This window comes from Seriola lalandi, unplaced genomic scaffold (assembly GCF_002814215.2).
Source record: "Seriola lalandi dorsalis isolate HSWRI2012SDOR001 ecotype SW California unplaced genomic scaffold, Sedor1 jcf7180002054062, whole genome shotgun sequence".
Classification (NCBI taxonomy): domain Eukaryota; kingdom Metazoa; phylum Chordata; class Actinopteri; order Carangiformes; family Carangidae; genus Seriola; species Seriola lalandi.
Genome location: NW_019524615.1, coordinates 19,788 through 32,946, shown reverse-complemented (window position 1 = coordinate 32,946; position 13,159 = coordinate 19,788). Strand labels below are relative to the sequence as shown.

At 37.8% G+C, this 13,159-nt stretch overlaps 2 protein-coding genes across 4 annotated transcripts; one reads left to right on the top strand and one right to left on the bottom strand.

The window, feature by feature from the left end:
• Nucleotides 1-1,373: 1,373 nt before the first annotated feature.
• Nucleotides 1,374-3,098, bottom strand: fkbp14 (FKBP prolyl isomerase 14). 2 transcript variants are annotated; one of them, XM_023403137.2, is made up of 5 exons: nt 3,022-3,088; nt 2,765-2,885; nt 2,292-2,443; nt 2,027-2,154; nt 1,374-1,920 (listed from the first exon to the last, which is right to left on the bottom strand). In XM_023403137.2, exons 2-5 carry the CDS (start codon nt 2,851-2,853, stop codon nt 1,762-1,764), a joined length of 528 nt encoding a protein of 175 aa, XP_023258905.1. In that variant the 5' UTR covers nt 2,854-2,885; nt 3,022-3,088; the 3' UTR covers nt 1,374-1,761. The 2 variants fall into 2 exon arrangements, with proteins under 2 accessions (XP_023258905.1, XP_023258904.1); XM_023403136.2 differs by having other exon boundaries at nt 2,765-3,098.
• Nucleotides 3,099-3,319: 221 nt separating this feature from the next.
• plekha8 (pleckstrin homology domain containing A8) lies at nt 3,320-11,699 on the top strand. 2 transcript variants are annotated; one of them, XM_023403135.2, is made up of 13 exons: nt 3,320-3,483; nt 3,951-4,067; nt 4,195-4,350; nt 4,466-4,587; nt 4,880-5,038; nt 5,157-5,197; nt 5,455-5,570; nt 6,397-6,745; nt 7,604-7,689; nt 8,877-8,935; nt 9,324-9,525; nt 9,610-9,671; nt 9,789-11,699. In XM_023403135.2, exons 1-13 carry the CDS (start codon nt 3,444-3,446, stop codon nt 9,984-9,986), a joined length of 1,707 nt encoding a protein of 568 aa, XP_023258903.1. In that variant the 5' UTR covers nt 3,320-3,443; the 3' UTR covers nt 9,987-11,699. The 2 variants fall into 2 exon arrangements, with proteins under 2 accessions (XP_023258903.1, XP_023258901.1); XM_023403133.2 differs by having other exon boundaries at nt 5,154-5,197.
• Nucleotides 11,700-13,159: the final 1,460 nt, after the last annotated feature.

Genomic DNA, 13,159 nt, shown 5'->3' with positions numbered 1-13,159 from the left:
TTCTTAATTATTCATTTAAAGAATTAAAGTTGGATTGGTTATAGTTTAAAGTACTTACTAAAATAGCAAGCAACCAACAAAACTGAAATGCACACCAGCAGTATGCCTCTATGCTACAGTATTACTCTATTTTCATGGTGTGAGTTTCATGTACATCTTTGTAATGCAACCACTGTCTCACAGTCGCTTATGTACAAGACTTTAATACTTTAAACATGTGATGCTGATACATTTTTGGTAACCTTTACAGTTAAGGGGGAAAGAGATTGCATTCTTCTTTATCTCGACTACATCATGAGACAACTTTGTGCATCAGTATGTGAGAGAGCAAGTGTGTGTGTGTGTCAGTTTAACGTGGGAGGTTTACATTTGCTGTCAAGATTCCCTCAACCAAAATATTACAAAGCTGCAATTTGGTTTAAAGAAAAGATAAGACTGTGAACAGCATGACAGCTAAAGCATGTCTCCGTGCTCTTTGAGAGACCGAGCTTCCTGCTGCTGAGTAGCGGATAGACCACTGAGCAGTACCTGAGCAGTGCTCTATCTCTTCTATAGCTTGTAGAGTTTGTGACATATATAACCTGTGATTGCCTAAATTATAGATATTTTGCAGTTGTTTTATGTCTATTGTTGTAATCCTAACACTTTTTAAGCAGCCATTACAATCCTGAGAATGAGTTTAGTAAAGTGATCCCTTCTACAGTTGGGTGGACTCACATGATGTTTGACATACAATGACTATGATTTGACAGAACTATGAGTATGCCAAGGGTCACTCAATGACGTTAAATGAGGGTTTTCACTGTCCTCTTTTATAGATTGTTCCCAAACAACTTAAATATCAACTAAAAAACGTTGTTTCCTGCTCAGGCTTCAAGAAGACAGTTTTGAATCTGGATACTGTTTTAGGTGGCATTGCTGATATTCTTCATGGCAAAATGTATATATTGAATATCACTAAAGGAATATGATGGACACTGAGGACTCACTATATTTTTAAATTAACTATAAAATATTGGGAAAGAAATTAAATATGATTTGATTATGGCTTCTTATTCATAATTTCATCATATTTTGATATATCCATCATTGCAACTCACCAGACCTTTATTATACAAGTGTACTGTACTACTTGCAACTTCCTCTTGATTTAATCTGCATAAAAAGCAAAAGTATATTTGCCTGGACTCTCATTTTGATAATTTGGTCTGCCATAAACAGTATGGCACCTATAAACTTAAAGCAAAGTGCCACTGGCAGTATAGTGCATAGTGTGGCTGTTTTTTAGGGATTAACAACTTACATACAAAAGTAAATGACAACAGTGCCCTCTAGTGACTAATGCAAACACACACAGAAAAAAAACATGCTCATTTTCCAGCACATGAATTGTTCAGATAACTAACAAGTTCTGTTTATTTAAAAAAAAAAAAAAAAAGGAAATCAATATTATGAAAATCCAAAACTGTAGCCTGAATATCTGTGGTGACATTATCAGTGCATGTACAATGGAAACAAATATATAATGGATATAATTTTACATAAAATGACAAAAAATGGAGCTGATGTATTCAAATTCAACCAAAACTACAAATAATATAACAATATTGTTCAAAGTGTATAAAAACAAGTGTTTGAAAGAGGTCCATGTAAAACAGTCCAGTAACTAACTCATAATTTCTCAATTCATGATGGTTTTGGAGGAAATTCATAAAAAAAGGCACTCTGGTAGTTAAAAAAAAAAGTAGTTAAATCAGTCGTTTACAGCTCATCATGTTGGTAGGTGAATTCCCTCGCAGATATAAAACCATCTTTATCTTCATCCTCATTTTTGAAAATGTCATCTACCATCACTTCGTGGTGTGTGTCATTAGGTGAGTATCCATGTTTCTCAAATTCCTTCTTCAGGTACTCTTTCACCTGAAGTGCATACAGAATAACAATTCACCAATACATTCACTAAGAGTAATAAAACATACCTGTAATCTTAATACACAAAGAGAAGCAGTTTAAAGGAATTTCACACCTCTTGTCTGGAAAGCTTCCAATCATCATTGAGATCCATCTCCTGGAAAGACTCATGTGACCTTGGACCATTTCGAATCTCCATGAGCTCAATATCAAAAATGAGAGTACTGCTTGGAGGAATCTTGCCTGTAAACAAACAAAAAACAGTCATGTAAAAAAAAAAGCACAGATAGGTTATAGTGGAACACAGTAGGAAGAGGAAATGTGACACAGTATACCTCCTACCACTGCTTTTAGAATAAAAGTAGTCTGTGTTGCTGTACCTTTTCCTTCCTTGCCATATGCCAGAGATGGAGGGACGGTCAGCTTCCTGCGCTCTCCTGTGCACATATTCTGCAGACCCTTATCCCAACCCTTAAGCGCCTCTCGGATCCCAAGGGTGAACCAAACAGGATTTTTATCCCCCTGTTTGCGGCTGCCAATAGTCACAAATATTCATCAGTTTTCTTTGAGAAAGGAAAGTCCAATGTACACAGAACTGATATCACAAAGATGCACAATAGTGGTTGCCACTCAACTGTAGGGAGAGGTCACTGGTTAATGCTGAGGTCTCAATGGACAATGGCACAGATACTGACGAATACTGGGCTGCAGCATAGTGTGGTCAATTAGATATAGCTTTAATGACTTTTACCCCTATAACAAGCAGTGTGACTTCTCCTGCATGAGGACTGGAGTGTGGCAAAATTGCACGGCAATACATGCAGCATTATTATTATTTATAGATAGATGTTACCTGGAATGAAACATGGTGCCATTACTCTCCAAGAATCCGTCGTAATGAACGAGAAGCATGTCTCCATATTTTGACTTGCGGTAACACATGAAGGGTTTATGTATAACTTCAATTTTCACTTCTGGCTCGGGCAGTTTTCCCCCATTGACAAAGACAAACAAAGAGGGGAGTATCAATAAAACAGAAAAAATAATCATTTTGACTTACTGACAGACTTGACAAAAAGCTAATTGAACCCTTTACATAAAATACCGTACCTAAAATAAATACATGGTAGGAATGCCAAATACGTGGCAGCTAACTTCAGCAACAAATGCATCCACTGCTTAGCTAGTGGCCCTCCTCCTTCTACAATTGAATGAATTCATTCTCAAGCCCCGCCCCATATTTGTATCATCCCATTTAATTGGTTCCTGTATGTGTCAGTCACCACAATCCACACCCACAGTACTTAAATCCCTCTGACGTAGGTAGGCTGACGTTGTTTGCTCCTCTCGTGATCGCTTATAACCCCATTCATGAAAAAGTTTACGCAGTTTTATCTACGCAGCTGAAATGTAAAGCTGAGGACGTTACTCCGCAAACCACACTGGGCCCCGATGGAGTCGGTGCAATCAGCTGTGCATCATATATTGTTATGATAAACAAGTAATGAACGGCGAAAATACACAATTAAACAATGGAAGGAATGCTGTATAAGTGGACCAATTACATAAGTGGTAAGTTAGTAACACGGTCTTTGTATGTTTTCGGTTATAGCTCGTTTTAAGGCAGCTAGCTAGCATGACAACGTCATAGCGTACTTGTATTGAGTTAGTGGAAGCTCGCGTTAGCTACCGCCAGGTTTCAACTGTCGGAGCTTATGCAACACTTCAACTAGTTTATCTCTGTCTTTACCTTACTAATGATAGCTAGCTGTCTAACGAACAAGAAGTTAACCGTATTTATGGAGTGCTAACCGGTCGCGCTAGCTAATTTGGGTAGTTCTACCATCTGTCATTATAATCTGACTTAACCACTGATTAGTTGTTGTTAGCCCAGAGTATGGGTTAACTCTTTACAAGTTTATGAAGCTAGATGATGCTGCTTTTGCCAAGTAAGATCCAATATTGAAAACGTAATCACACATAGTCATTAAACATCAACGTTACAGCAACGATCTAAACATTTTAAATGCATTTTTCAGGTTGGCAGCCTCGTTGGTTTGTGCTTGATGGAGGAACTTTGTCTTACTATGACTCTCAAGAGGATGCCTGGAAAGGTTGCAAGGGCAGCATTAAAATTTCAGTTTGTGAAATACAAGGTTGGTATTGCTCATTTTGCACAGTGTACTGTGTGCTCATTGTGCATGTGAGTTTAAGTAACTTCTTCTACTGCCTTTTGAATGCATTGCTGACAAGCCTATCATTTTGTTTGCTGCTATATTTTAGTTCATTCCTCCGACTCTACACGAGTTGACCTGACCATACCAGGAGAGCAGTACTTTTACCTCAAAGCCATCAATGCAGCAGAAAGGCAGAAATGGCTGGTGGCATTGGGAACAGCCAAAGCTTGCCTCACAGACAACCGAACGAAGAGAGAAAAAGGTATTTGGATGCCATAACATTAAAATCTGACCTAACACTGTTTACACTGGCTAACTGCTGTAAAGTACTGTAATTTCTTTCTGAAATGTTGGCTCACGTGCTGTTATTATTACAGAGCTCCAGGAGAACACAGAGGCACTGAAAACTAAGATGTCAGAACTCAGATTGTACTGTGACCTTCTTCTCCAACAAGTAAACAAGATCAAGGAGAATGATGAGCTGGGAGACTCAGCGGAGGTAAGGTTAAGTTTTGGATGAGCCGATGAAATAAGAGAAGTTGCTGTTGGTGTGAAACTTCAGTATAGGGCAGCCCATTTGTAACTAGAAAGACATCAAATTGCTGTCTGCTTATGCTTACTAATATACCAGATAGGCAGCAAATGTTACCGTACAAATATATTTTTGTAAAATTCTTGGCTTTATAGATCTTAGTAGATTTTGTTAGCATATTGTTACCAAACAACATACTTACCTGTCAGGACATTTACAGCAGTGTTAGCTAATGTTTATATTTGTGTGTTCTTTTCAGACAGGTATAGACACTGGAAACATGGTGAAGTCGACATGCACCACGTTCCTTAAGACCCTAGAGGAATGCATGCAGATAGCAAATCGTACCTTTAGTTCGGATATGGCAACACAGAGTCCACCAGGATCTCCTCCAGTAGCAGCCATCAAACCCCAGAAGGTAAGTTTTTCTCACCAAACCTGTGATACGAGCAACCCAGTATAACCAGTCTTGAATTATTCTCAAATATAAATGTATGTATAATCCCCTAAAGTCTTTTTTTTCTTCTCCCCAGCAGGTTAAACCAGTCAATCATTTAAATCAGAACCTTGGAGAAAAGTAGGTTGCTTTTTTCTGTTATTATGTATTTATGTTGTCTTCACTGCTTTACCATCTATCGTTAACTGTCACATACATGATGAAATGTGTGCCTTAGCAAATCCACTCTCAAATGTGTTCTGTTGACAGGATGATATTGTGATATTAGTGTGCGATTCATTTATGTTGCATTTCTGTGACACTAGGAACTTGCTAATTAATAGATATTCCTAAAATACAAAGACAACATTAACACAGTGCACTCAAATTCATTCCAGATGGAGAGATTTGGCTGAAACCACAGGAGAAATTGCACATGACAACCAGAGCCTTGACTCTGGAGCAGAGGGACCAGAAGAATCAGATAGACCAGAGCATCATCCTTCCCCATCAGGTAAATCAAGGTGTTCCAGCCACTCACTTTACATGCTGCAGAGTTCCTTGAGCTGAAAACCATTACTACATGTCATAAAGACCACACATCCCCAAAAGTGAGTGGTTGTTGTGTGTACATTATCGGAACTGATGTGGACAGATTATTGCCTTTTAGTGAGCAGACAGTGATGGATGCCCAGTTACATTATTGTATTTCCCTTAGCAGTAACAAAGCCTTTATAGATAGGAAGCTCCTGCTGGTGATGGGAAAATAAGCGCAGTATTTTCTGGGTTGTCTGTAATACATATACTGTATTATAATATGTATACTATTTTATTTTATTTTTATTTTTTTTAAAAACAAAAAGAAAACACATTTTAAGAAAAATAGCTATTTGTAGTGTATTGGGGAGGTGTCTTGTAGTGATTTCCTTTTATTAAATATAAGCATTTTAATGTAATGAAACATTATATAGGAATTAGTTGAATTGGTCAACCAATTAATACTCACTTAATACTGTTGCAAAAGTCATTGCAGCAACACCTGGAGTGGAGCTGCTCTTGAAGGATATCAGATAATTTTACCAAAACGGAAGGATGAGTGTGAGGTTTGTGTCAGTATACCCTGCCATTGGATGAAGAGAATAAGTGGATGTGATGGTTTTTGTAAGTTACCAAGTGCTGCTTCCACAATTTGCTGCACCCAGTCTGATGAAATCTTGGCTCTAGACTTCCTGTGATAGATGTCTTGACTGAAACCATATTCTGTATGTGTGCTAGTTTTCAACCCTTTTGTCTGGTCACATATATTTTATTTGTGTTTGTTTGTCTGCTGTGTCGCACAGACATTGAAGCAAGCGATGGTAACGGCTCAGTCCACGAGGAGCAAGTTGATCCTACTCCACACACTACCCAGAATTCCTCTGACACTGAACACTACGACCAACCACCAGAAGGGGCTGAGGAAAATGAAGACGATGAAAAGGAGACAAAACAAGAGCAGGAGCACAAAGTGGACCAAAGTCAAGAGCACGACAACAACAACAAGGAAGTGAACGCTGTCCAGCCGCAGCACCAACAGGAGACTGTCACAGACCAAGACGAGGGTCAACATGAAGGCGAGACGTCCAGAGATTCAACAGAGACCGAAGATACAGAGCAGGTGGAAACTTTCTTCAGCACAATGAGTCACAGGTATGAAAATGCTACTCAGGAGGGTCACATCCTTTAGGACACACCAGTTACTGTATGAAGTTACTGTATGATCATCTGTGATATCTCACCATTACAGTATTAAGATGAACCAGTTTAAGCTATATGTAGTGTTTTTGTCTCTGGGGCAACTGCACTTGTGCTGCAACGTTTGACTAAACTGCACAGTTTGTGGAAATATATTAATTGTATTACAGTGTTACACAGAATAAATTAATAACAGCAGGTTTGGAAAATTTTAATTTAAGATTTTTAAGATGTCATGATAAGTGTTTTATATTAGTGTGTTCTCTCTTGATCACATGACACAGCGAGGCCCTCTTCTGATGTTTGGGTTTGTAAAGGTTTTTTTGTTAACATTTCACTATGTGTTTCAACATATTTTACTTTCTTTTTTTAAGACCTGGAAGAGTGTTACTGAACAACTGACTAGTGTGAATTATCATTTCTGTTAAATTAAGTTTTGAGCTAAACATCATTATTATTATTATTATTATTATTATTATTATTATTATAATGAAGGAAATCATTGTCTCATTCATCCAGTATTCCACTACTAACTACAGTATATGCATTTTGGAGTTGGTCTTTTAAAATGAATGGGACAGTTTTAGACATTAACAAAAAAAACAACTCTGTGAAGTTGTAGACAAGGTAGCAGAATAGTCTCAGGTATTGTCAGGCATAAGACTGCATGACACTGTGTGAATCATTTCTCTGGCTTGGTTTTGACGTTTGTATCCTTTTCTTTTTCTGTTTGATTTGGTCAAATAAAAATTGAAATGGTATACATACCTCTAATATATTCTCCTGTTTGAATCTGTTCTACTTTTTTTTTAGATTTAGTGATATAAGACTGGACGACGACAATGGTATCCCTACACAAGAGTTTTTGGACTCATGCTATGCAATAGTGCCTGTATTAGGTAGGCCGGTCACTTTCAGTCTCTCCTCATCTCAGTCTGCAATGCTTCCTCTTTCTCATGATGCCCATTTTACATCTGTGCTTATTTCACCCTTTATGATCTTAATAAGAAAAACTAAATCTTCGGTCTTCTATTTTTCCTGTCCTTTGTGCATGCTCTGTCATTCACATTGTCTGTAATTAATGAGGTGCCAGCCTTGTCTCTTGGATTCATCGTCATCCTTTTCTGTCATTCTCTCATTATTTTCTCATTATGTCTTACAGTAGTTTTATTTCTTTGTTATTAACACTCACTATTATATGATTAGCTCACACAAGTTCGTGTGTGTGTGTGTGTGTCTTTGTCTGTGTAAAACATGTACATAAAGGCGGTCACACACACACACACACACACACACACACACACACAGTGTAATGGTATCAATATCACATTTTCATTGTTTGTCAGTTTTGGACAGGATTGTCAGCGGTTGACAAAAAAAGTGACGATGGACACACAGGCAGGTCCCCCGTGTGTCCATCATCACTTTTGTTACTTTTTAGAATATTCCATTCTTGGTCCAGTGTTCAGGAAGAGAGGTTGGAGTAGGATTCTTGGTCATCAGGAATTATCTGGTAGTGCGAGCGATTTACAGATAAACTTGTACAACAGTGTTCACTTTTCACACATGTAAGATCTCTGGTGATATTAGCCTTATGCTTCATATAGATCAACATCAGCACAGGTCCTGAATATACAGAGAGTGAGGTGAGATGTAATTGTTCTGTCATAAAGTTTGAATTAATCATAACATTACACAACAATTAATATCCTGTACTTTACATTAACATTGCTTAAATGGCTGCAAAGCAAAACAATTTGTGAAATATTTTATCTTTATCCTCAGATGTGCGAAGGACTTCCTAAAACCTAAACCTAAAAGGACTTTAGGTTTTCTAGTGTGTCTAAAGCCTTCATTATTTTCACACTGTGGTTACTTTAAATCTGCTGTAAAAGAAACAGTTCTCTCTTTAACTCATTGAATAGGGTCTTGCTGCCTCTTTTATTATTACTTAAATAACCTGAGATAACCTCATCTTTGACTGTCAACAGTCACAACAATATACACCCTTTCAAAATAGGACACAAAATTGAGGATCTTAACTTCAGAAGCAACAAAGAAATGATCATAGATTCTCTCTTCTCAGACAAACTGGGGTCCACAGTCTTTGCACCAGTTAAAATGGATTTTGTTGGAAATATCAAGGTAAGTGCACATGTTTTTGATAAGTAACAGATTTACTGATTAACAGCTAAAAATGAAAAATTATGAGGTCATTCTGTAAAAGTTGCTCTAAATGATGTGCAGAACATATTCTGACAAACTGACAAACTTAATTCATTCATTTATGATGTACAATACAATATGTCAACATGGAGACAACTGTATGGCTCCCTCTGGTTTATCTTTCAAATCAGACTCATTGTTTATTAATCCCATTACTCTTGCTCTGTTTATATGTATCGCATAAATAACATATTGTAATGTTTCTTAAATGTATTTTTTTTTTTCATCAGTAGTTCAAATCAGAAAAAGAGTGATAGCAGAATCAGATTTGTGTCACTACATCACTCTTGTCTCGTAACCCCTCTAGAAAATTCACCAGAAGTTGATGTCAGACCCCGACAGCTTCCCCACACTACAGTCCATCGTGCTGCATGAAATCCACACAGATGTTGCCCAGGTGCGCAACTCAGCCACCGAGGCTCTGCTATGGCTCAGACGAGGCCTGAAGTTCCTCAAAGAGTTTCTGTCAGAGGTCAACGCAGGACAACAAGACATCCACGGAGCACTAAGTGAGCCAAGTCGAACATGCACAGACACATTTAATGCAAGTTCACTGTCAAGTTTCCTCATTGTCTTGGTCTTCTTTCACCCAGATAATGCCTATGGAAAGACCCTTCGACAGTACCATGGATGGGTTGTGCGAGGAGTGTTCGCTGTACGTTTTTTTCCTCACACCACTGTTGCTTTCACTGTTAATCTTTAATCTCCTCTGATGTTCATCCCTGCTTGGAGTGTGACTATAGTGTCAGTTTTTTGCTTTTTTTCCCCCCAGTTGGCCCTGAGAGCTGCCCCATCTTATCAAAGTTTCACCGCTGCCTTAGTGTCAAGAGAGGGCGACGAGCTGAAGAGCGGCTTCAGCAGCGGCATGCACAGGGATCTGGGCATGTACCTGCCTGCCATGGAGAAACAGCTGGCCATCCTTGATGCTCTGTATGAAGAATACAACCTGGAGTCTGATGAGGTGGTGTGAAACATGGAACAAAGAAAGGATTAGAGTATAAGGAAGGACAGAACCTGACATGCAGGGGCAGAGTAGTGTCTAACTGCTGAAGGAAGGTGCCAGATGCCAAGTTTATCTTGTGTACAAAATAATGTGGGCATGTCCCGTGCCAGTGTGAGGTGTTTCCAGTGGTTCTTAAACTCTTCGACCGTTAGATGGTCCAGGTTTGAAGAAGGTGTTACTGTCTGTAGGAGCCCAGAAGGAGCAAAGGACGCATTAACAATGAAGACATTATGGTGTGATGAAATGTAGATTCCAGGTCTTGTTCGAAAGGCCATTGACAGTGTAGGGGTATTAAGCCCTGTATGCAGAATACAAACCATAATTATTCATGGTGACATTTGTTTCTGATGCACCTTGTGTCGCTGTATTGTGGCTTTTTATGTACTGTACGTGTTTGAAGGTACATAACCACAAGGTATTTGGCTCTACTTCCCTGGATGATCATTTGTGATTCTCCTTAAACTGATCAGAATGCAAAGAAATCTTTAATCAAGATTGCCATTTCCTCAGAGTCACGAAACAAGGTGATTCTTGCAACCAACACAAAGCACTACTTTGACAAGGGCAGTGTTAGATTGTCACAATGCTCATTATATGCCTTAAGTATGTGTTGGAAAAACATACTGGGCTAACTCTTAGTGTATTAGGCAAGCTGTTTTTTTTGCACTGACTGTTGATGCTTAGTAGAAATTATGATCAATATTGATTTTGTTTCTTTTCCCGAAATTTTAGTCCAAATCCTGTAGTTTAACAGTGTATGAATTTGTTTTACATCGCTGACACGTTAGAGACTTTCCATGGGACCAAAAAGGAAGTGTCATGTGAATGGCTTTAGCCTCCGCTGCCTACAGTACCACAACACACAAGAATGAAATAATACAGTGTATCTGTTAAAGTACTCAAAACTGCTGAATATTTATGTGGACAACCTCTGCACAAACCTATGCATTTTCACAATGACTATTTATTATGTCTTAAATTATAAAGTTCACATTAATGTCATGGGGATCATTTTCAGTCTGGCTTTTGTATGAATGTATGGACATTTCTATCCATAGAGCATGTTTATTGATTGCATGGTTTTATGTATTAAGTAACATAGGTGCCAATGGAAACTGAATCTAGGCCAAGGCCTTGAATTAGATTAATAATTGTAAAGGGAATAGATTGTGAAGACATCGCTTCTCCTTAATCTGTGGACTGATAATGTAACAGTAACCTTCAGCAAGTCTGCTCTACAGATTTCAGCTTTTTTTTTTAACCATCTCGTCCATGCACTGTTCTATATGTACTTGAGTGTTGTTACCAGCTGTACTTTAATACTACATGATGTCAATTCAACAATAAAAAAAAAAAATCCGTGGTAAGACACCACCTGGCCAGGTTAAAGTGTGGCCGTAGATTCACTGAGCCATTCGAACAAAGCAGGAACATTCTCATAGGGCTTTTTTACTGAGACATGCCGCATAGTATTTTTAACTTTATTCAAAAAATTCTTTTGAGTTTTCAGAAATGCATACAGTAAAAACTGCACAGATGCACGGAAGTGCAATAGGCCAATTTCCTGTTCCAATGTTAATCCTGAAAATATGCTATTGTAATATGATAAACATTTGTTTCTTTTTCTATGACTGTATATAAGATGCTATTTGATTTTTACTTAATAAACAATTGAGATGTCTTAGTGTGTGTTCAATCATGTTGCAGTCAAATGTGATGTCTTATATTCTGCATCAGAGAGGAGCCCAGAGGTAGAATAAACATGTTTCTATTTATTAGGCCCTACCTTTCTTGTTAATCAAACAAATCAAAGAGTAAGTAATATAGTTAATCTTTAAGCTTCAAAACACCTTTGCTTACCTTGCTGTGTTTGTAAAATTTGTGTTTTGCATGTGCAGCAGTAGTGTGTCCTCTGCCAGGACCACAGCACTCTGCATGCCAGTAATTCCTGCCTATAGGTCAGGGATTTTCACTTGGCTTGGGCCAACAGCTGGGTCGCTGCCTGCTTCCTGTCCCTGTGGCCTCCTTTGCATCAACCCCTTGTGCCACAGCTGTAATGCTACACCAGCCAACCTGCACTAAAATAACCCCTTTGTTGGAAAAAGTGTTTGATTTCACTTCATCACCTTAATGCCTGTGACAGCTCAAAATAGAGCCTGCTTCTTACAACTTACTTTGTGAACAGTTTCTTGGAGAGCAGGAAAATTATGGAAGTAGATTTGTTTCAGTATTATTTGTGTGAACAAATTGACAATCCGTGCATAAATAAAATAATTATCGTGCATATGTAAAACAGATTTGCAAATACTCAAAAAAATTCCACAAATAAAAAAAAAATCTGAATACATTCAATTAATTTATAAATATATGAAGAGCATCTGTGAATATCTTCCTAATATTTACAACTTTCAAACAGACATTTGTGAATCATTTTTCTATTTGAGAAGTGAAAAGGCCTTACTATACTATGATGTTTTCATGACATTTTTATACCTTACTATACTATGACTTTTAATGTCTACCTATATTATGAATTTTTATGCAGTTCTAACACTGCTCCACTGTGCCGCCCCATTGATAAATCATAGTATAGTAAGTCATAACAACATCATAGTATAGTAAGTTATAAAAAAGTCATAGTACAGTAAGGCATTACAATCGCCATTTAACCCAATGTGTCTTTGGATTGCGGGAGGAAGCCAGAGCAAACAGAGAGGACCCACACAGGCATAGGGAGAACATACAAACTCCATACAGAAAGACCCCAGGCTCTGGGTTTGTACTCAGAACCTTCTCACTGTGGGATGACAGTAACCACTGCACCACCTTGCTGCCCCATAAAAAAAACATAGTATAGTAAGACATAAAAGATCATAGTACAGAAAGGCATAAAAACGTCATAGTATAGTAAGACATAAAAAAGTCATAGTATAGTAAGACATAAAAAAGTCATAGTATAGTAAGGCATAAAAGCGTCATAGTATAGTAAGACATAAAAAAGTCATAGTATAGTAAGACATAAAAAAGTCATAGTATAGTAAGGCATAAAGACATCATAGTATAGTAAGACATAAAAAGTCATACTATTGTAAAGCATAATAAAGTCATAGCATGATAAGGCATAAAAAGAAAGAAAACTT

What these genes read in the sequence shown, in the direction of transcription:
- fkbp14 (XM_023403136.2), bottom strand. Translation starts at nt 2,961, where the DNA reads ATGATTATTTTTTCTGTTTTATTGATACTCCCCTCTTTGTTTGTCTTT. An exon ending in GGCACCATGTTTCATTCCAG is followed by an intron (nt 2,444 to 2,764) that starts GTAACATCTATC and finishes GACTATTGGCAG; the next exon opens with CCGCAAACAGGGGGATAAAA. An exon ending in GGAAGCTTTCCAGACAAGAG is followed by an intron (nt 1,921 to 2,026) that starts GTGTGAAATTCC and finishes TATGCACTTCAG; the next exon opens with GTGAAAGAGTACCTGAAGAA.
- plekha8 (XM_023403133.2), top strand. Translation starts at nt 3,444, where the DNA reads ATGGAAGGAATGCTGTATAAGTGGACCAATTACATAAGTG. An exon ending in TTCAGTTTGTGAAATACAAG is followed by an intron (nt 4,068 to 4,194) that starts GTTGGTATTGCT and finishes GCTATATTTTAG; the next exon opens with TTCATTCCTCCGACTCTACA. An exon ending in GCATCATCCTTCCCCATCAG is followed by an intron (nt 5,571 to 6,396) that starts GTAAATCAAGGT and finishes TGTGTCGCACAG; the next exon opens with ACATTGAAGCAAGCGATGGT.